Source organism: Notechis scutatus, chromosome 5, assembly GCF_049901735.1.
Source record: "Notechis scutatus isolate UNSWTSFEM ecotype Mainland chromosome 5, rNotScu1.2, whole genome shotgun sequence".
Classification (NCBI taxonomy): Eukaryota; Metazoa; Chordata; class Lepidosauria; order Squamata; family Elapidae; genus Notechis; species Notechis scutatus.
In genome coordinates this window covers 12,542,509-12,564,277 of record NC_142013.1, presented here as the reverse complement: position 1 = coordinate 12,564,277, position 21,769 = coordinate 12,542,509, and the positions used below count along the sequence as shown (strand labels likewise).

Here is a 21,769-nt window from a genome sequence, read left to right as displayed (position 1 = left end):
GTGAGGGGAAAAAAAGATATTTGGAATTTCTCTCTCTCTAAATTAACTGTTTTTTACAACAACTGGGAAAACTATCTATCATATATATGCCAAACCTCAAAAGACTACTTTTTTTAAAAGTTCACTGATCAGACAGCAAAGCAACATTTTTTCTAAATTACTTTCTCAGTGCATTTTAATCAATTAAGAGGTGGTTTTGGCAAGTAACTAACCAATAAGCTAATTCTTCTAGTTGTATAATTTGTATTATATCATCCAATGTGTGGAAATTATGCAAGCTGAATCAATAGTCAGAGCTAGGAAGCTATTTTGCCTATGAGTCTATCAATTTTAATAAAGTAGAACTGTAATTAGCATTAACAAACTGAAAATGCTAACATGGGTCCAATGAATGCAATTATTTTCTTGTAACAAAGCTATTTTGTCTTGACACTCTGTATCTTGCCAAAGGGATCTGTGTTTCTAGTTCACCTTGGCAATAAAAGGTTTTAAAATATGTGTAAAACAAAAGAACAAGTCATAATTTCAAGTTATCTGACAATGAAAGGCATAACATTGGCAAACCCTATAGTAAATCATTACATATCACCCTCTTAAGACTATGCATATAGGGGTAAGAAAGTCTAAATTTTTTAAAAAATATTCTCCACTTTAAAAATTCTACTGCTATAAAAATCAGGCATATTAGTGAAAGTTGAGCTCAAGTACACATATTAATTAGAATCCTGGATGCAGGACAAGGAATATCAAGAAGAAACAGGAATGTCATACTATTGACAGTTTCTTACATCTTATTCCCTGAGAAAAGCCTTCACAGAACTGCACTTTCAAACAAGGCCAACAGCCTATTTGGATGGAAAATACAGAGGATTACCAACTACACACCTTTTACGCACTTGCAATAACTTATAGGAGGAAGATTTGATCCATTATTCATTACATTGCAAACTTTATCAGGAACTCTGGTCTAGATTCATTATGCCCTGGTTAATGCAACTGAAACAATCTAGATTAGAAGAAGAAAAAAGTCTTTTGTTGTCTGATGAAGACAAACATGTAACAAAACATTGCATTGCTTGCAATGGCTACAAGAAAGCTAGGAAAGCCTGACATCCTGACAAAATAGTGCTTTTAATATTAGAGGGGATGAATTGAATTGATACGATCGCTATAATTTTATACGTATTTTGCTAATGGTTTTGCTTATTTGCGAAGGTTGCAAATAAACCTTTATGTGGCAGCCAAACCCTTTTGTGCTTCAGTTTGGTGAAGAACTCCATACGAGACCAAAAGAGAGAAACAACAACAAAAAGTCCATACACACACACACACACACACACACACACACACTGGTGAATCTCCCCATAATTATTAAACCAAGCAATCTTAATTTATCAATTAAGTTAATCGATAACTTAAGAAAACTGAAATACCCCTGATATATTTTCTGTGCCTTGGTTGGGTAAATGCGTCAAACCAATCATCCTGCATGGAAACTCAGTCAAATCCGAGGAAGTCAACTTTCAAACCACTTGGCGAGGTCCTGGACGGTCTTGGGCTGTTTCCCCACCTCTCGGACTACTTTACAAACCTTGCAACAATGTTCTGCCCAAAAGGATGGCAGCCTCACATCATACTCTTTCCTCCAGGCGAAATGCTTTCGGTACATGTTCTTGTTTTTATCTAGGAACTTCAGGTAAACTGCCAGCTCCATGGGGTCAGAGAAGTCATCGACATGAATGAAGGCGTCAGAAGGGATGAACCGTTCATAGTTGGCCCTTGGGGGCCCCAAGACGATGGGGACCGCCCAAGATTCGAAGGCGTTCCTCCAGAGTTTCTCGGTGATGTAGTCCTGGTGCTGGGAGTTTTCAAAAGCCAAATAAAACTTGTATTCCGAGACCGTCTTGATCACATTGTTGTCTTTGAGCGACAGTTTGTGAGATCCATAAACATCGATGGGGAGATACTTTTTCAGCTGGTGGTAATAACGGACCCGGGCATGACCTTCGTTCCAGTTACTGATCACCCAGGCCACCAGCTTGGTCTTCTTGGGCAAGGTGAACTGGACCAGGGGCTCCGGGCGAAGTTTGAGGTACCCATAGGGTACAAAGACATCCGAGTCGGCCCGGTAGGACATGGTCCAGTTGAAAAGGCCGCCCAGGTTTCGCAGGCCCTTGGTGTGGGTGGGCGACTCCATGTTCATCCAGACCCACCGTTGCTCCGGCGGCCTCTGCTGGGGCAGCTGGCCCAGGCCATGCCACTGCAGGTCCCGGTGATGGAAGACCACCGCGTGCGCCTGGGGCTGGAGGCTGTGGTTGGTAGAGAGGCGGCAGGCGCTGATGTTGAATTGCCAGCAGTTGTCGGAGACGCCGTGCCCGAAAGGCGGCCACCACACCACCACCGTCACCGTCGTCCCCTCGGGGTCTTTTTCCTCCGGCTGGGGGCTTCCAGGGGCCGCAGCGTCATTCACGCTGTTGGCCCCGTCATTCACGCTGTTGGCCGTGTACCAGCCGAGCAAGGTACAGCAGGTCAAGCAGGCCACCAGGACGGGCCACTGCCGCCCGCTCGGCGCTTTCCACAAGCCTCGGCGGGCGCGGGGATCCCCAGGAGCCGGCTCGGGGGCTTCCATGAAGAAGAGGCGCCTGCGCCACGGAGGCAGCTGGTCTCCGGCCAAAGAGCGCAAGCGACTCCGGTGGCCGCCGCCGGCGGTGGGGACTGAGGGGAAAAGCCTCTTGGCGGCGGCGGCGGCTGCCTGAGTCCCCGTCCAAGAGGATGAACGCGGCGTCGGAAATGCATGCTGGTGGTAGGAGCATTGGTGTGGCCGTTGGCATCGTCTCCGCCCGGTGACCTGCCCCTCAGGCGGCGGCGGCGGCGCCCTCGGGAGGTGCTGCTCGACCTGTTTAAATGAGCCGTCCCGCCTCGCCATTCTGCCCACCCTCCAGGAGTCGGAGCCGGAGCCGGCGGGGCTGGCCTAGCGGCAGTCCTGCCCCCTGCGCTCAGCCCACCTTCCTGCGCGGATCCTCTCCTGTGGGGGGCTGACGGACCCTTCCCCCATTGTCTTTCCGCCTGCCGTCCGTCATAGGGCTCCGCGGCAGAGATTCCTCCGGCGGAGCCTCCCACCCCTCAGTGGAGAAAGAGCTGCGAGGCAAGGCAGCGGGCGGACGCCGCTCTCCCATCTAAAGAAAGGCCCCTGCGGGGGATGGGCGTGCAGGCAAGTGGTGGGATTCCGTTTTTGTTTACTACCGGTTGTGTGAACGTGGCTTGGTGGGCGTGGCAGGGGAAGGAGACTGCAAAATCCCCATTCCCTCCCCACCCCACTAACCTGCTTTCCAGCTCCGTTCTCCTCTGAAGGGCAACAAAAGAAGACCCAGCCGATCAGCTGGGACTTGGGAGAAAGAGAATAGATGGGGGCTGGGCTAGTCAGAGGTGGGATTTGCCGGTTCTCCAAACTATTCAAAATTTCCGCTACTGGTTCTCCAGAAGTGGTCAGAACCTGCTGAATACCAAACTCTGGGCACAGGCCAGCGGTAAACCTATTTTTCTTGTAGCTATTCCGTTGGGTGAAGAGACCCAGGACAGGAGCCGCCGGACCCCTGAGCAAAAGAAAGGCGTTTGGGAGAGAGGATGGAAGACGGCTTGTCCACGTAGTCCTCGACTTACAACAGTTCATTTCCTTTAGGGACCGTTTGAAGTTACAACGGCGCTGGGAAAAGAGTAGCTTATGGTCATTTTTCCCCACACTTAGAACCGTTGCAGCATCCGGTGAACAAAATTCAGATGTTTGGCAACTGATTCGTGAGGTTTGCTAGCCAGTGCTCCGGTGGGGGTCAGTGGGATTCCCCCATCTGCAAACTTCTGACAGTCAAAGTCAACGGGGGAAGCCAGGTTCGCTCAACAACCGGGCTACTAACTTAACAGCTGCAGTGATTCACTTAACAGCTGTGGCAAGAAAGGTTGTAAAATGGGGCAAAACTCAACAAACATCTCACTTCGCCGCAGAAATGTTGGGCTCAATTGTGGTCGTAAGTCGAGGACTACCTGTAGGCAGTCGCTTATCTGAAATGGTATAGGGTTTCCTGTTTGAGCAGGGGGGCTGGACTAGAAGACCTCCAAAGTCTCTTCTAGATCATTCTATTCATATTCTTTGGAATTGCTCTTCATGGGTTTTATTTCCTGCAGGGACTGCCAAGTCTGGTCAAAGCCTTCCAGGAAATGCTCTTTGCTTAGCATAGGGTTTTCTTCTCCCGGAGGTCAGTTTGTCTGGGACTTTTCATGAGTCTACCAATTAATGACAATCTGCAGGTATCTAATATAGACGGTCCTAAACTTACAACCATTTGCTGAGTGACCGTTTGAAGTTACAATGGCACTGGAAAAAAAGTGACTAATGGCCATTTCTCACACTTACGATCTTTTGTAGCATTCCCATGGTCCTGCGATTTACATTCAGATGCTTGACAACTCACTCACATTTATGACAGTTGCTGTGTCCTGGGGTCTCACCTTTTGAGACCTTCTGACAAGCAATGTCAATTGGAAAACCAGGCTCATTTAACAACCGTGTTACTAATTTAACAACTGTGGTGATTCACTTAACAAAGGGGGCAAGAAAAGTTGTAAAATGGGACAACATTCACTTAACAAATGTCTCACTTAGCAACATAAATTTTGGGCTCAGTTGTGATCATAGGTTGAAGAACACCTGTCCTGTACAAATATATAATCTGGTTCTACCTTTTGTTTCACTCTAAAGAATTCCAGAGATATGACTAGAGAGCCAGAATTTGGAAACGTGCAGAGAAAGGGAAGATACCATTTCACACAACTTCCTCATTCGTTTACAATTGGGACAATCTGGAATTCCCACCTAACATCTAGCCTGAATCTCCTTTCTTGTAGCTTCAACTTTTGGTTTTGTGTGTTGTAATGACGAGGCAGTCGAGGTGTTTGATCATGATCAAATGAATCATCATGATGAACTTTATTGGAGTCTAGTCTTGCATTTATACACATTTTTAGTAATCCTCCAACATTGGTTAACTTTGGTTATTGCTTAACTTTTGTTACTGTTTAGCATAGTAATTAACACAATTAATTATCTCTAGTTAAAGTCTAACACATGTTTACTTCCTCTCTCTAATCCTCCTTTACATTAGTGACTTTGTTTGCCTGAGTTGTATTTGCTTTGGAACCTTCATTACCTGAGGTTTGCCATCAAGATAATAACATTCCTGCAGTTACAACTCTACAGTGTATGTCCACTCTTCCCTCTCTCCTTTTTAATTAATGTTCAAACTTAAACATTTATTTTTTATTTAGACTTTGCCAGCATCAAAATGATGTAGGCTCATGTCAGATCATCTTGTAATTTCTACATATCCTATGGGTTGACAGAAGTCTTATTAATATTTATAAAACAAATACACTCCTTCCCAAATCATGTACAGTGATGGTGCACCATGCTGCTTTTTCCATATACGGACTTCCCGGGATTCAATCTGAAGGAGGAACAAAAACACTGAGGAGAACTATGTTTATTGTTGGGTGCCTGCTTTAGAACAAAGAGGGACCCTGAACAATGGAAAAGGAAATATTTTTTATAGAAGTTGAAAACTGCATTGATGGCTGCCTGCAATTTGGCAGTTCAAACCTCATCAGGCTCAAGGTTGACTCAGCCTTCCATCCTTCCGAGGTGGGTAAAATGAGGACCCAGACTGTTGGGGGCGATGGGCTGACTAGAGAATTAATATGATACCTTTTTGAGTAGAGCTACAGACAAAATTTTATATGCCTTTTTAATTGATAAATGATCCAAACATTTTCTCCTTTGGCTAATTAACAGTTTAGCTGTCAAAAATTTTTAAAAGTGTTTCTTATACACCTCATATTTACTCCTTCAAATATATGTAATGATCTGAGTTTTTGTGAAATTTTAATTCTTTCTCTAGTTGTGGCATTCAAATTCATAAATTTTCTCCTTCCCTAAAGAATCTTCCAAAATGATTCTTACATAGCTGAGAAAAAAAATAATCCCCTAGATTTCCACAATATTGCCACGTGTTATCGTCCAGATGTTTTCCCAAATCAGTCTCCCATTTTTTTTCCAAACCTAGGGAGGGACTTTCTGTATCTGTTTCTAACAACCACATACATTTTGCAGATCCTGCTTTTAATTTGAGGTGGGTAGTTTTGCATGAATTTATCCAAATTTATTAATACACAATTTGTAGGCTATTAACCTCTCAGTGCACAGAATCCATAAGAACCTTTATATATCGTAATTGGTGCTCTGTCTTTCACTGTTATAAGGGAAGGGATTTTTGTAAAACCTCTTGTATATCCCTTTCCACATTTTCACTTGGTCAGCTTTACATTGATCGTAACACAATGGATATATTATTAAAAGTGGTCAGAGGAGTGTGTCCTATATAAATGCTGTATATCTTCCGCATAAGGATCAATTATACTATTTTTCTGTACTTTGGATAGGTCTTTCTGAAGGGGGAAAAAAAAAGCTTACGTATTTCTTCAATTCTATATTTTTGTTTCCTGCCATTATCCTTCAGAATGAATGGGATTCCTGAAGCCTTTCTGACCCTTCCAGAGGGGAGATGAAAATCCTTATGTTCCCTACCATTCTCCCCCCCCCCACTTCTTTAAATATTGTAAGCCAGCCAGAGTTACCATGTGTCAAGATGGGCGGCTAATACATTTTAATAAATAAATATATACATACACTAGCTTGATACCTGTGCTTTGCTATAAAACTATGTGATCGGGCTAGGTTTTTGGGGAGGAAAATAAGGGGGGGGGATTCTGCCTCTGCCTACAAGCATCCATCGGTATTCATCTGGTTAGCATCCTGTCAGGGTGTGAGAGAGTTGAGGGCTGTTTGGAAAGTGAAACAGTATTTGCTGTATGAGCAAGGAGACAGCAAGGAGCCTGGGCGTGGCCTAGCTCAACTGTTCTGTGTTAGGAATAACATAGGTTACCTAACGTAGTTTGGGTAAAATAATATATATAGACTATGATAGTGATTTTAAGTGTGTGTCACTTTAACTGCAAAGCATGTAATTTTGGGTGCGGCTGTAAATCGCCATAAGAGGGAGCAAGAGAACTGGATTGATTGCTGGCTTACTGGATTGCTTGCTGACGATGATGGATTGTTAACTGCGTGTTCTCTGCTGTTGCTAAAGGAAGAAAGGAGGTTTTACTTCTTCATATCTCTACTGCGAAGAGATATATTACTGGACTGATATTTGTAAGTTTAATGACCTCTTTTTTGACACTGGACTTTGCAACTGAATAATCCCCGGACGGACTGAACTATTGTATGATATATGGACTGTTTGACTATGCTAAAAATCTTACTGGAATAAACTATTTAACTAGCACTGTGTATCTGTTTTACTGAGTGTAAGCTACAAAAACGTTTGTCTCACATATTTGCCTGCCTGCCTGACTGCCGTGCAGGTTCTGCTAGGGTGTATATCCCTAACACTGGTTATGGGCCCAGCTGCACAGTCAGACTAACCACGATATAACAGGCTTATATAAAGTGAGAGTTTGTGTAGTTACACAATACTGTAAACAGACAGCTGTGTTTTATTAATTATAGTTTAATCTCCAGAAAAAGATGGCACAAGTCAATTTACAAAGTTTGTCTCTAATATCCAAACTGGATGGAACAAACTATGTTTCATGGTCTATGAAATGCAGCCTTCTTCTACGCAGAGAAGGTTTGTGGAGTATAATTCAAAACCCACCAGAGGTAGATGAGGATGATGCCCAGAAAATACAAGAATATAAACTAAAGAATGAGCAAGCTCTCTGTATAATAGGACTGACACTCTGTGACCAGCAGCTTGTCCATATTCGTGGAGAAGAAACAGCTGCGAAGTATTGGGAGAATTTAAAGAAGATTTATGTTCGAGACAGTGTAGGAGCACATATAAATCTTACACGGAAACTGTTCAGAACATATCTTCAAAAGAATGGAGACATGTTGAATCATATAAACACAATGAAGATAATTTTTCAGGAACTGCATGAAAAAGAACTTATCTTCACAGAACTCCATCAGGTTTATATAATTTTGTCTTCGTTAGATGAGAGCTATGACGACTATGTAACTTCACTGGAAGTACTGCCAAAAGATAACCTCACATTAACTGACATTACTGGCAGATTAATTGAAGAAGCCAGGAGAAGGCTTGAAAGGGATCAACTCAGAAGGGAACAACCAACACAAGAAGATAAAGAATCTACGACAGCCTATACAATTAGAAAATGTTTTAATTGTGAAGGAAAAGGTCATTTGGCTAGATTCTGCAAGAAAGGAAAATGCAACAATGCCAGCCAGAATGCTAAAAGGCATCAAAAGGATAAAAAATGCTTTGAGTTAGCCATGTATAGCAACGAAACTGTGAATAATAATTTATGGGTTGTAGATAGTGGAGCATCGCACTGCATAACGAAAGATAAGAAAAGATTTGTTAAGATGTCCACGAGTTCACAGCAGATATCGTTAGCTAATGGCTGGAAAATGAAAGCAAAAGGTGAAGGTATTGCACATTGTTCTTGCATAAAAGAAAATGTAAAAATGTTATATGTACCACAACTTAAGTTTAATTTGCTTTCGGTTAGAGTTTTGGTTAAACTAGGTTATGTAGTTACCTTTAGGGGAGAAAACTGTATAATAGAAAAAGAAGGTAAAAAAGTGACTGCAACTTTAAAAGGTGAATTGTATGTGTTAAATGATAATTCATTAGAGGTGGCTAACACAGTTTATAATAATGTTAAAACTCATGATGAATGCATACATTTGTTACACAGACGTTTAGGGCATGTAAATTTTAAAATGCTCAAGCAAACGGTTGAACTGTCTGAAGGTATAAAACTGAAGCCTCGCAGTAAGTATTTGCACTGCAATGCTTGCAGTCAAGAAAAAAGCAAGGTAATACCAGCAAATAGAATAAATGGATTTAAGACAAAGGAGCCTCTAGAGGTCGTATTTGCTGATATTATAGGTCTTAAAAAACCAAGTGTGGGAGGTGCTCGTTATATATTAAGTATAATGGATCATTATTCTAGATATGGTTTCTGTTATTTAATGAAGAGTAAAACGGAAACATATCAGAATTTCTTTAATTGGTTGAAGTTTGCAGAAAGAAAAACTAAAAGGAAAGTAGTAACTCTTGTAACTGATAATGGTACGGAATTTATAAACAATAAATTCCAAAACAGACTGAAGATGGCAGGTGTTGAACATAAAAAGTCTGCACCATATAGGCCACAACATAATTCCTTTATAGAAAGACGAGGCCAAACAATACAGGCAATGGCTCGTACTATGTTGTCGGATTCAGGATTACCTGAAACTTTGTGGGGAGAAGCAATAATGTGTGGTAATCATATATTGAATAATGTTGTTAACTCAACAACAGGTGAATTACCATTCACACGGTGGCATGGTAGAAAACCTGACCTAAGCTACATGCACACATTTGGAGCACCAGCATGGGTGCATATTCCTACACAATTGAGACACAAGGGGCAGCATAGGGCTAAAAGGTTATTCTTTGTAGGTTATGAATCTAATCACAAATCATACAGATTCTGGGGAAAATGCACATCTAGTGTTTACTGTAGTGCTAGTGCACAATTCCTTGAACATGTAGGATGGGAAAAACTGGAACAAGATTCAAGTAAGGAAGTAATCATAGAAACCTACAAAAGACCAAAATCACATATCAGTAATAAGAAGAGTACAATTAAAGAGGAAGTACAGGAAGAGCACATAGGACCAGAAGAGGAAGAAATAGGTGAACAGGAAGAAATAGATAACCAGGAACAGGTAGTACATGAAAGTCCACCTGTAAGCCCTGTAATACCTAGACGATCAACACATGAAACCAGACCACCTGACAGGTACCAAGCAAGTGTAGTTTGCCAAGTTAGTAAAGTTCCAACTACTGTTGAAGAACTTAGAATGTATCCAGTAAAGGAACAAGAAAATTGGCAAAGAGCAATGGAGAAAGAATTAAACTCATTAAAACAAATGGATGTTTATGAAAATGTTAAATTACCTCCAGGTGAAAAGTCCATTGGCTGTAAATGGATATTTAAATTAAAAACAGGTAAAAATGGGACTGTTACCCATAAGGCTAGGTTGGTAGCTCAAGGATTTAATCAAACTGCATGTGATTATGATGAAGTATTTGCACCGAGTCTAAAAGCAACAACCTTGAGAGCAGCTTTAGTGTGGGCAGCTAAGAAGAATTATATTATAAATCACTTAGATGTAGAAACTGCCTATCTGCATGCACCATTGCAGCACACTATATACTTAAAGAAACCTGTAGGAATTAAGGATGATAAAAAGAATAATGACTGTTGGAAACTTAAAAAGAGTCTCTATGGATTAAAACAATCTGGTTACGAATGGAACCAATATATTGTTAAAGAGTTAAACAATATAGGGTTTAAAGCAGGTTTATCTGGTCCATGTGTATTTAAGAGAGAGACAAATGGAACAGTGTCATTATTATTGTTGTTTACAGATAATATTGCCTTAATTACAAAAACTAATAATGAAGCTACTGAAATAATATTATTATTAGGTAAGAGGATAAAATTAAAGCAATTAGGAAAGATAAAACAGTATCTAGGATTGACAATAAATAAAACCAAAAGTGGCTATAAGATATCTCAAGAGGATAAGATTTATCAATTACTAAAAACATACAAGATGGAACTTTGTAAGCCGGCTAAAACTCCAATGAGTCAGGAATTTGGCCACACTGAAGCTCAAAGTCCAAAATTCGATAAGACTATTTATCAATCACTAATTGGTAGTTTATCATATATTAGTAATTGGTCAAGGCCAGATATTGCCTATGGCGTTAATCAATTGGCAAGATTCAACGCTGAACCCACTGAACAACACTGGCAAGCGACAAAGCGTATATTAAGATATCTTAAAAGGACAATGCACTATGCATTGTATTTGGAGCCAAAAGATGATCTGATTTTAAGTGCATATGCTGATGCAAGTTTTGCAACAGACATAAACACTAGGAAATCAACTTCAGGTACGGCTATACTTTTAGGAAAAGCACTGATTGGTTGGAGGTCAATTAGACAGCAACACATAAGTATGTCCACAATGGAAGCAGAATTTTCATGTCTATCTTTATTATGTACTGATTTAATTCTGTATAAACAGTTGTTATTAGATATGGAAATAACTGTTAATGATTCCATTGTAGTTTATGGGGACAATCAAGCAGCCATACGGTTGGCTACAAATATTGCTGTAAAAACGAGATCTAAGCATACAGATCTTAGATATCTGAATGTAAGACAATCTGTAAAAAATGGTTTAATAAGATTGGAATATTGCATGACTGAAGAAAATATTGCTGATCAGTTTACAAAAGCCCAAGGTTCAGTCAAACACAAAGAAAGTTGTGATGACTATGGTTTAAGAATGTAAATAGATATATATATTATTATATTACCCAAAAGGGGAGAATGTTAGGAATAACATAGGTTACCTAACGTAGTTTGGGTAAAATAATATATATAGACTATGATAGTGATTTTAAGTGTGTGTCATTTTAACTGCAAAGCATGTAATTTTGGGTGCGGCTGTATATCGCCATAAGAGGGAGCAAGAGAACTGGATTGATTGCTGGCTTACTGGATTGCTTGCTGACGATGATGGATTGTTAACTGCGTGTTCTCTGCTGTTGCTAAAGGAAGAAAGGAGGTTTTACTTCTTCATATCTCTACTGCGAAGAGATATATTACTGGACTGATATTTGTAAGTTTAATGACCTCTTTTTTGACACTGGACTTTGCAACTGAATAATCCCCGGATGGACTGAACTAGTGTATGATATATGGACTGTTTGACTATGCTAAAAATCTTACTGGAATAAACTATTTAACTAGCACTGTGTATCTGTTTTACTGAGTGTAAGCTACAAAAACGTTTGTCTCACATATTTGCCTGCCTGCCTGACTGCCGTGCAGGTTCTGCTAGGGTGTATATCCCTAACACTCTGTACTAAAGCTGGTTACAGAGGAATGATTGAGTCTGTCATCTGCACCTCTATAACTGTCTGGTTTGGTTCTGCAACCCAACAGGACAGAGACAGACTTCAGAGAGTAATTAGGACTGCAGAAAATACAGTTACTACCAACCTGCCTTCAATCAAGGACCTGTATACTGCACGAGTCAAAAAGAGGGCTGTGAAAATATTTACAGACCTCTCACATCCCGGAGATAAACTGTTTCAATTCCTTCCCTCAAAACGACACTATAGAGCATTGCACACCAGAACAATTAGACACGAGGACATTTTTTCCCCGAAAGCCATCACTCTGCTAAACAAATAATTCCCTCAACCCTGTTCAACTATGACAAAGTCTGCACTATTACTGTTAAATCTTGTCATCAGTCCTTATCACCCATCCTCTCCCACTTGTGACTGTATGACTGTAACTTTGTCGCTTGTATACTTACAATTTATATTGACTGTTTCCTAGTATGATTGATTGCTTATTGTACCCTATGACTATCATTAAGTATCGTACCTGATGATTCTTGACTCCTGATGAATGTATCTTTTCTTTTATGTATACTGAGAGTGTTTACACCAAGACAAATTCCTTGTGTGTCCAATCGCACTTGGCCAATAAAGTATTATATTCTATTCTGCTGTGAAACTAAATCTGAAACTGCTCTTGTGTTTTGCATTTGGAACATATTTCTTTCAGGTGGGGAGGGGGAGTAGAACTCCTTAGCATCAGAGAGTGTTAATAATAATATATGAAATACTAATGCTCTAATGATCATTTCGAAAATTCTTTCTTAGTGAGCACCTAGAAGCCAAGAGGAACATACATGCCAAATTTCAAGTTTGTAGGCTTTGCGGTTCTGGAGATTTTGTGATGATGAGTGAGTGGCATTTCGCTTTTATATATATATAGATACAGACATGCATACATAAATAAATTCTAAGTGCTAGTGAATGTCAGTATTCTGAACCTTTCAAAATGCTAGCATTGGCTGTTGTTTTTGCCAGATTTGAGGTCCATTCCAGATTTGAATATGAGATATGAGCTGCGGTGGCGCAGTGGTTAGAGTGCAGTACTTCAGGCTACTTCTGCTGCCTGCCTGCTGCCTGCAGTTTGGCAGTTCGAATCCCACTAGGCTCAAGGTTGACTCAGCCTTCCATCCTTCCATAGTGGGTAAAATGAGGGCCCAGATTGTTGGGGGCAATAGGCTGACTCTGTAAACCTCTTAGAGAGGACTAAGGCGCTGTAAAGTGGTATATAAGTCTAACTGCTATTGCTATTTGAGGTCCAGCATACTGGAGAAACAGACCTCAAACCTGTCAAAAACGCTAGTAAATGTTCTTGCAATTGTTCTCCCAGGTTGGATGGGAGAAAGTCCCAAACTCCCAAGTGTGTTGATAGACCTGAGCCTTCTCCCTAGAAGTCTACTTCATGACCTGCACGATCACTTAATGACTGCAACTGAGACAGCCAGGATTGTGGTTGTTGAGCAAAGTAGGCATGCAATGTCTTAGAATAGAATAACAGAGTTGGAAGGGACCTTGGAGGTCTTCTAGTCCAACCTCCTGCCTAGGCAGGAAACCCTACACCACTTCAGACAAATGGTTATCCAACATCTTTTTAAAAACTTCCAGTATTGGGCCATTCACAACTTCTGGAGGCAAGTTGTTCCACTGTTCGATTGTTCTAACTGTCAGGAAATTTCTCCTTAGTTCTAAGTTGCTTCTTTCCTTGATTAGTTTCCACCCATTGCTTCTTGTCCTGCCTTCAGGGGCTTTGGAGAATAGCTTGACTCCTTCTTCTTTGTGGCAACCCCTCAAATACTGGAATGCTGCTATCATGTCACTCCAGTCCTTCTTTTCATTAAACTAGACATACCCAGTTCCAGCAACTGTTCTTTATATGTTTTAGCCTCCAGTCCCCTAATCATCTTTGTTGCTCTTCTCTGCAGTCTCTTTTACTCAAAACGGCCAAGTTTCTGGGCCCGATTGTGAGCGTTAAGTAGATGGCTGCCTGTAATTTAGAAAAGCATCATTTTTAACTGCAGCATTCAGCCTGGGATCTTAGAACAGTTTTTATTCCAGGGTTTCCTTTCCCACATTGGAGTAGGGCCTATTGCTTACTTACAGGAACGCTCAAGTCGTAGAGGGGTAAGGTCAGAACATAAGGTGTTATAGTCACAGGTGCCTGACTTTATTTGAGCGTGGATGAAAAATGTTTTAGCTTTTGGATATGTGCTTTTTCATTAGGTATCAAAGGTAAATATGATAAAGGTGCTCAGTGATTCTGTTACCTCTTTTATCTTTCTGTTGAAATATGTATATTGTGTGCAAGGTGAGGTTTTTGTGGCTCCCTCCTGCAGGCAAGTGGCAGAGAGCTCCGTGACTGATTGTAAAAATTTCCAATAAAGTATACTTCTGTTGTTTCTATCTCCTAATGATTCAATTTTTAGAACATAGAACAACAGAGTTGGAAGGGATCTTAGAGGTCTTCTATTCCAACCCCTTGCTCAAGCAGGAGACACTATTTTAGATCTTATTTTATTTTAACAGGACGCCTTTCTTTCAACTCAGGATGTTTTTCTCACAATACCTATTAAATATTTTAAAGGATTTTCTCAAATAAAGGATGTTACGAACTAAGCAAACGCATTGGTTTTGAATCCTAATAGTTTTACTTCCACAGCAGGCTCGTAATCCTGCACTTCTCATTGGCCCGCAGTTAGCAGATCGTGATTGGTCGTCTCTGGCTAATCTGATTGGCTGACAGCAGGTCGCCGCCGATTGGACGCTTCCAGCGCAGCAAACTTGAATCATTGGACATTGTGACAGCAGCCAGCTCTATAAAAGGAGCTGCTGCTGCCCAAGCGTTTCGTTCTCTTTCTGAAGTGACTAATAAAGAGTTGAGTCACTATTCGATGTCTCGTCTCCGTTCCTTGCGCCCACTCCTCCAGATCTAACACTGGTGACGAAGGTGGGATGCGGAGACGATAGAGCTGACTGAGCACTCGCTGAGCACCAAACAGAGCACGTGGCTAAGAGCGCACCCGCTAGCGACAGAATGACCAGCAGCGCCATACCACCCGCTCCATTTGACCCGGCTAACGAAGACTGGGACTCGTATATGGACAGGTTCCAGATGTTCCTGGAGACGAACAATCTAAAAGATGCTATGCCTGGCAAGAAACGAGCTGTATTCCTGACCCATTGTGGGCCCGCCGTTTTTAAAATGGCAAAAGCACTTGTGAAACCGGCCGAAGTCAAGACAATGGATTGGGACAACCTCGCGCCGATCCTTCGGGCCCATTATGCACCAGCAGTGCCAACACTCATCAGAAGACACGAGTTTTACCAGAGGGACCAACAGAAAGGCGAGAGTGTTGGAGACTTCATCGCTGATCTCAGGAACCTGGTGGGACTTTGTGGCTTCGCAAACCTCGAGGAAGCCTTGAGAGACCGAATTGTTCTGGGCCTAGAAGACCCTACGACCCAGAGCAAAATTATGGCGAAGGGGGACATCGGCCTCGCAGATGTCATCGCCAATGCTACTGCAGCAGAAGCAACCAGGAAATCAGCCGCTCGAATGCGCCGAGCGAACGCACCGCACCGCCAACTCGCCAGTGACACTACGCCTTTCTCTGAGAAGCACACAACGACCACCCACCATGAAGACCTCGAATCCTCATCAGAAAGCGAGGAAGAGGAGGTCAACCGCCTCAGGTCAGAACGCGACCAGCGAGACCAGCGGAACCCTAAATCTTCGCGGCAATGTGCTGGATGCGGGGGTAATCACCCGCGGTCAGACTGCAAATTCCTAGACGTACTCTGCTGTTCCTGTGGAAAGAGGGGCCACATCGCAAAAGTATGCAGAAGCAAACGAGGATCCAGCCCAAACCGAAGAGAATATAATTTCTGGCAGACAACAGGCACCCCACCAATAACTCGGGACCGCCTAAACAACCAATGGAGCCACTACCACTACAGAAATAGAGCACCCGCCAATTCAACTAGACGAGAAGAGACCCATCAAACCATCACCATCGGCCACGCTTCATCCCTGGATGCAAGGAAAATCCGAATGAAGGTCACCATTGTAAATCAACCATGTGTTATGGAGGTCGACTCCGGGTCGTCCTTATCAATGGTCTCTTGGAAAACCCTCAAACAGCTGATCCCTGACATCCGTCGCCAGGACCTCAGCACTCAAAAAATCATATTAAAAGACTACCAAGGAAACAGAACCCCAGTTGCCGGTACCAGCCACGTCCAAGTATCTTTCAAAGACCACACTGCAACTCTTCCTCTTACCATCGTCGATCGAGATCGGCCCAGCTTGCTAGGCTTGCAGTGGTTCGCGCCGCTAGGAATTGAACTAGCAGGCATCCACCAGACCGGAAGCGATGACTGGGAAGCGGCCCTTGTCCAGGAATTCCAGGACGTGTTTACCGAGGAACTAGGCAAGTACAAAGGATCCCCCATATCGTTTAATCTCAGCCCTGATGTTGCGCCCATTCGCCTTAAGCCTCGTCGAGTGCCATTTGCACTCAAGCCAAAGATTGATGAACAATTGGACAAATTAATAGCCCAGGGCGTGTTGGAACCGATTGACCACGCTCGATGGGAGACCCCAATTGTAACCCCCATAAAACCTGACGGATCCTTGAGAATTTGTGGGGACTACCGGGCCACCCTAAATCACGCGCTTCAGCAGAGCGCTTACCCCGTACCTGTGGTCCAACACCTTCTTCATTCCTTGGGAGGTGGAAAAATATTTGCAAAATTGGACCTAGCCCAGGCGTACCAGCAGCTGCCCGTAGATGCACAGACTGCAGAAGCCCAGACTATAGTCACGCACAGGGGTGCATTCAAGTGTAATAGACTCCAATTCGGAGTGAGTGTAGCACCGGGCATTTTCCAAAGTCTGATGGAGAGACTGTTACAGGGCATAAAAGGGGTTGTGCCCTAGTTCGATGATGTCTTGATAGCTGCTCCCACTAGAAGCCTATTAGAAAAACGACTCAGAATGGTTCTCCAGAAATTCAAAGACGCTGGCCTGAAGGTCAAGAAAGACAAGTGCCAACTATGTACTGAGAGGGTTGAATTCCTGGGGTACCTTCTTGACAAACAAGGAATTCACCCTACTGAGAAAAAACTAGCTGCCATAAAAAACGCCCCAAGACCTAGGAATAAAACAGATCTCCAAGCCTTCCTGGGACTCATTAATTTTTATAACATCTTCTTGCCCCAGAAAGCAACTGTTGCTGAACCCCTGCATAGGCTCCTCGACAAGAAGGCGTCCTGGATCTGGGGACACCGGGAAGAACGAGCCTTTCAGCAAGTTAAAGACCTTTTAACTTCAGATGCTGTATTAATGCAATATAACGAGACTTTACCTTTAACTGTCACCTGCGACGCCTCACCGTTTGGAGTAGGAGCCATCTTGAGCCACGTCCTGCCAAACGGAACTGAGGCACCTATTGCATTTTTTTCAAGAACCTTATCTAAAACCGAGAGAAACTATAGCCAACTCGATAAAGAGGCTCTCGCTATCGTGTCTGCGATCAAACGATTCCATGAGTATGTATACGGAAGACCCTTTGCCATAATCACCGATCACAAACCATTACTTGGCATCTTAGCGGGAGACAAACCAACTCCCCACATTTTATCACCCAGAATGACACGTTGGTCAGAGTTTCTGGCTGCATACAATTACCAACTACTACAACGCCCCGGAAAAGCCATTCCCCACGCTGACGCCTTGAGCCGTTCTCCGCTTCCAGAAGTCATAAGCGACCCAACTCCAACCCTAGCTGCACTACAAATAGAAACTCTTCCTTCACCACCCCTGACTGCACAGGACATCGCCTCGGAAACAAAGAAAGATCCTTGTTTGGCACGAGTCCTCAGCTGGGTGGAAAGAGGTTGGCCTGACAACGAACCCAGCGACATCCTTAAGCCTTTCAAAAACCGACAGACAGAACTTTTCTCCCAAAAAGGATGCATCTTGTGGGGAAACAGAGTCATAATCCCTGAGAGACTACAGCATAAAGTTCTAAAACTCTTGCACGATGGACACCCAGGCATCGTGCGCATGAAGGCACTGGCAAGGAGCTACGCATGGTGGCCAGGTATAGATAAGCAAATAGAGACCTGGGTGGCCACCTGCACCAAATGTCAGGAAACTCGCTCAGCTCCACCAAAAGCCCCACTGACTGAATGGGAAACGCCTCGAGTTCCTTGGTCCCATATCCACATCGATTTTGCGGGACCCACCAAGGGACACACATTTCTTATAACAATAGATGCCTATTCCAACTGGCTGGAGGTCCACAAAATGAAGAGCACCACCACAGAAGCAGTTGTCAAAAAACTAAATAGACTATTCGCTACGCACGGGTTGCCAGATGTCCTGGTCTCAGATAATGGCCCCCAATTCACTGCTCTGGCATTTGAACAGTACCTAGCAGACCGGGGAATACGCCACGCTTTAACATCGCCGGCTCACCCAGCGGCCAATGGCAGGGCTGAGCACATGGTCCAATTCATAAAGAAAATGCTACACAAGATGGAACATGGGGACATCGATGACAAGGTGACCAGGATGCTTCTCCTCCAGCATATCACCCCAAGCAGCACCACAAACAGAACCCCAGCCGAACTGCTCATGGGCCGAAAACTTCGCTCACATCTTGATCGCCTACACCCTGCCTACATGCCGGAAAAGCCCCTGGGGTCCAGCAGCATGTGTCGCACATTCAAGGTAGGCAACCTAGTCTTTGCAAAAAACTTTTCCAGTGACCCATTGTGGGTCCCTGCTACCGTAACCCAACCTACAGGCCCTCGATCCTACCGTTTACAAACTGATGATGGGAAAACATGGAAGCACCACATCGACCAACTTCGCTCCCGACTAGCACCTACCCCCGTCACAAGCCCAGAATTTCAAACCGGGGGGAAGGGAAACCGAAGGGACCGGAAGAGAATTAGCATACGACCCAGTAAGCGAAAACCAGCAATCAGCACAACCAACCCGGGGATACTCACCTGCCGAAGGAGAACCAAGCCAGATGATCGCCTCGCCACAAAGCAGTACTGCGACTGAAGCAAATCCAAGGAATCCGAATGACAGCCGTGACGGAAGCAGAGATGACAACCCCGAGTCACCCAGCGAAGAGGTTGGACTATCGTTGCCATTAAGTTCAGCACACAGCCCACCGGAACCAGAGCCAGAACAAAGACCGGTGGAGCAACGCAGATCGAGTAGACAGGTGAAACGACCTGCCTATTTGGAAGAATACATCACCCCACCCCTCTGACGGAACATAGGGGGGAGGAGTGTTACGAACTAAGCAAACGCATTGGTTTTGAATCCTAATAGTTTTACTTCCACAGCAGGCTCGTAATCCTGCACTTCTCATTGGCCCGCAGTTAGCAGATCGTGATTGGTCATCTCTGGCTAATCTGATTGGCTGACAGCGGGTCGCCGCCGATTGGACGCTTCCAGCGCGGCAAACTTGAATCATTGGACATTGTGACAGCAGCCAGCTCTATAAAAGGAGCTGCTGCTGCCCAAGTGTTTCGTTCTCTTTCTGAAGTCACTAATAAAGAGTTGAGTCACTATTCGATGTCTCGTCTCCGTTCCTTGCGCCCACTCCTCCAGATCTAACAAAGGACTTACATGTCAAAGGTCTAAGATATTAGGGTGTTTTTTTTTTTGTACTTTGAACAGGTAAAAATGCACAGGTCTCTTTTTTTAATTAACTGTGAAACCTCATACTTCTCTAAAATCTTGCAACCCCTTTTTATTTTAAAAAGAATGTATTACATTCGAAAGAGCTCACGTTGTATATCTCCTCTAAATAAATAGAATATTTATTTATTTCCCTTATTATTTAGCTATGTAACTTCATTATTCATGCGTACTGCTAAGATTTCTATAACTAAATTAAATAGAAAGTGGAGTGATGGGTGTCCTTGCTTAAGTACCTCTCAATAGAGTTTTATGAGGCTCATAATTATTTATTTATTTATTAAATTTATATTGCTGCCTATTCGCTCATGGCAACTGAAGGCGGCTTACAGAATATAAAAAAACACATTTAAAACCATAAAACTAATTTTAAAAAAATCAAATAAATGAATATAATAATAAAATCATAATAAAATCAACCCCCAACTCCCACCCCACCGCTCTTAGGACAGCAGATCACATGAGCCATTTGATAGGGTCCGTCCTGCTCTGGGTTCCCCAGGCCTGCTGGCAGAACCAGGTCTTCAGCGCCTTCTGGAAGAATATGAGGGTGGGGGCCGTTCTAATCTCTGGAGAAATGATATTCCAGAGAGAGGGAGCCACCACGGAGAAGGCCCTTCTTCTGGGTCCCACCAGGTGTATCTCCCTCGGGGATGGGACCCACAGCATTCCCTGCCTCCTTGCTCTTATGGGTCCAGTAGATGTGACCAGCAAGAGATGGTCCCTCAGATAACCTGATCCCAAGCCATGAAGGGCTTTAAAGGAGACAACCAGCACTTTGAATTGCACCCAGAAGCAAATCGGCAACTAATGCAGCTCCCGCAGGAAAGGTGATACATGTGCACACTGGGGTCTGCAGAAAACTATGCAGGCCACTGCATTTTGCACCAACTGGAGCTTCCGGATGTTCTTCAAGGGCAGCCCCATGTAGAGCACGTTGCAATAGTCAAGACAGGAAGTGACTAGGACATGAGTAACTATGAGTAGGGGTTGTTGGTCCAGGAAAGGGCGTAACTGGTGCACAACCTGCAGTTGTGCAAAGGGCCTCCTGGCCACGACCACCACCTGCTCTTCCAGCAGGAGTGGTGAATCCATTAGAACCCCCAGATTATACACAGGATCTGTTTGGGGTAGTGCCACCCTATCCAAGACCAAAGGTGGCAATTCAACCTGAGCCAATGAACCACAAACCCCGAGCCACTTGGTCTCGCCAGGGTTTAGTTTCAACCCGTTGCTCCCCATCCAGCCCCTAAAAGCCTCCAGGTACTGTGAGAGGGAGGACACAGCAACACTTAGTTCACCATAGGCTGAGACATACAGCTGAGTATTATCAGGGTGTTGATAATATGTTGTTGAGTCCATGGTGATGGATGATCTCACCTAGCGGAAGAGCATACCTGATGGTTTCATCTGCACTTCCAACAGAGAGTCAACACATCCAATGAAGAAATGGAGGATTTTAGAAGTAAACTACTGGCTTGAGTGATGGTGCCATCCAGAGAACTTCAAATTCCTCAACTGTGGTCTACATTAGCTACATGAAGGATTTCTGGCAGGTTCACCCTTCATAAGAATTGAGAAAAATGGCTGGCTTGGCTTATCTGAAGGGGAAAGAGACTAACCTTTAGGACTTAATCCTGAGCATAATTCCTGAAACAACGAAACAATGAGACAGGGAGTGGTGAGAAGGAACAGGAGTTCAAATACAAAGCAAAGATGTAGAAAGCAAACGCTCAGCCATAAAGGACTCATAAAGTATGAGGAACAAACAAGGCAAATTTTCTAGTACAGGAGGCCAAGTAGGATGTTGTTGCCATTATTGAAACTTGGTGGGATACATAATTCATGATTGGAATGTACAGCTGAACTGTGCAGAATCTTAGCTAGGGGTTCTCCTGAAGCCCCGCGAACCCCCAGCAGCCCACCAATG

General features: G+C 43.4%; 1 protein-coding gene across 1 annotated transcript; it reads right to left on the bottom strand.

Annotated features, from left to right (window-relative positions):
• Positions 1 to 1,373: 1,373 nt before the first annotated feature.
• Positions 1,374 to 3,025, bottom strand: FUT4 (fucosyltransferase 4). Its single transcript, XM_026692014.2, has one exon. It carries the CDS (start codon positions 2,924 to 2,926, stop codon positions 1,517 to 1,519), a length of 1,410 nt encoding a protein of 469 aa, XP_026547799.2. The 5' UTR covers positions 2,927 to 3,025; the 3' UTR covers positions 1,374 to 1,516.
• Between the last annotated feature and the right edge of the window lie 18,744 nt (positions 3,026 to 21,769).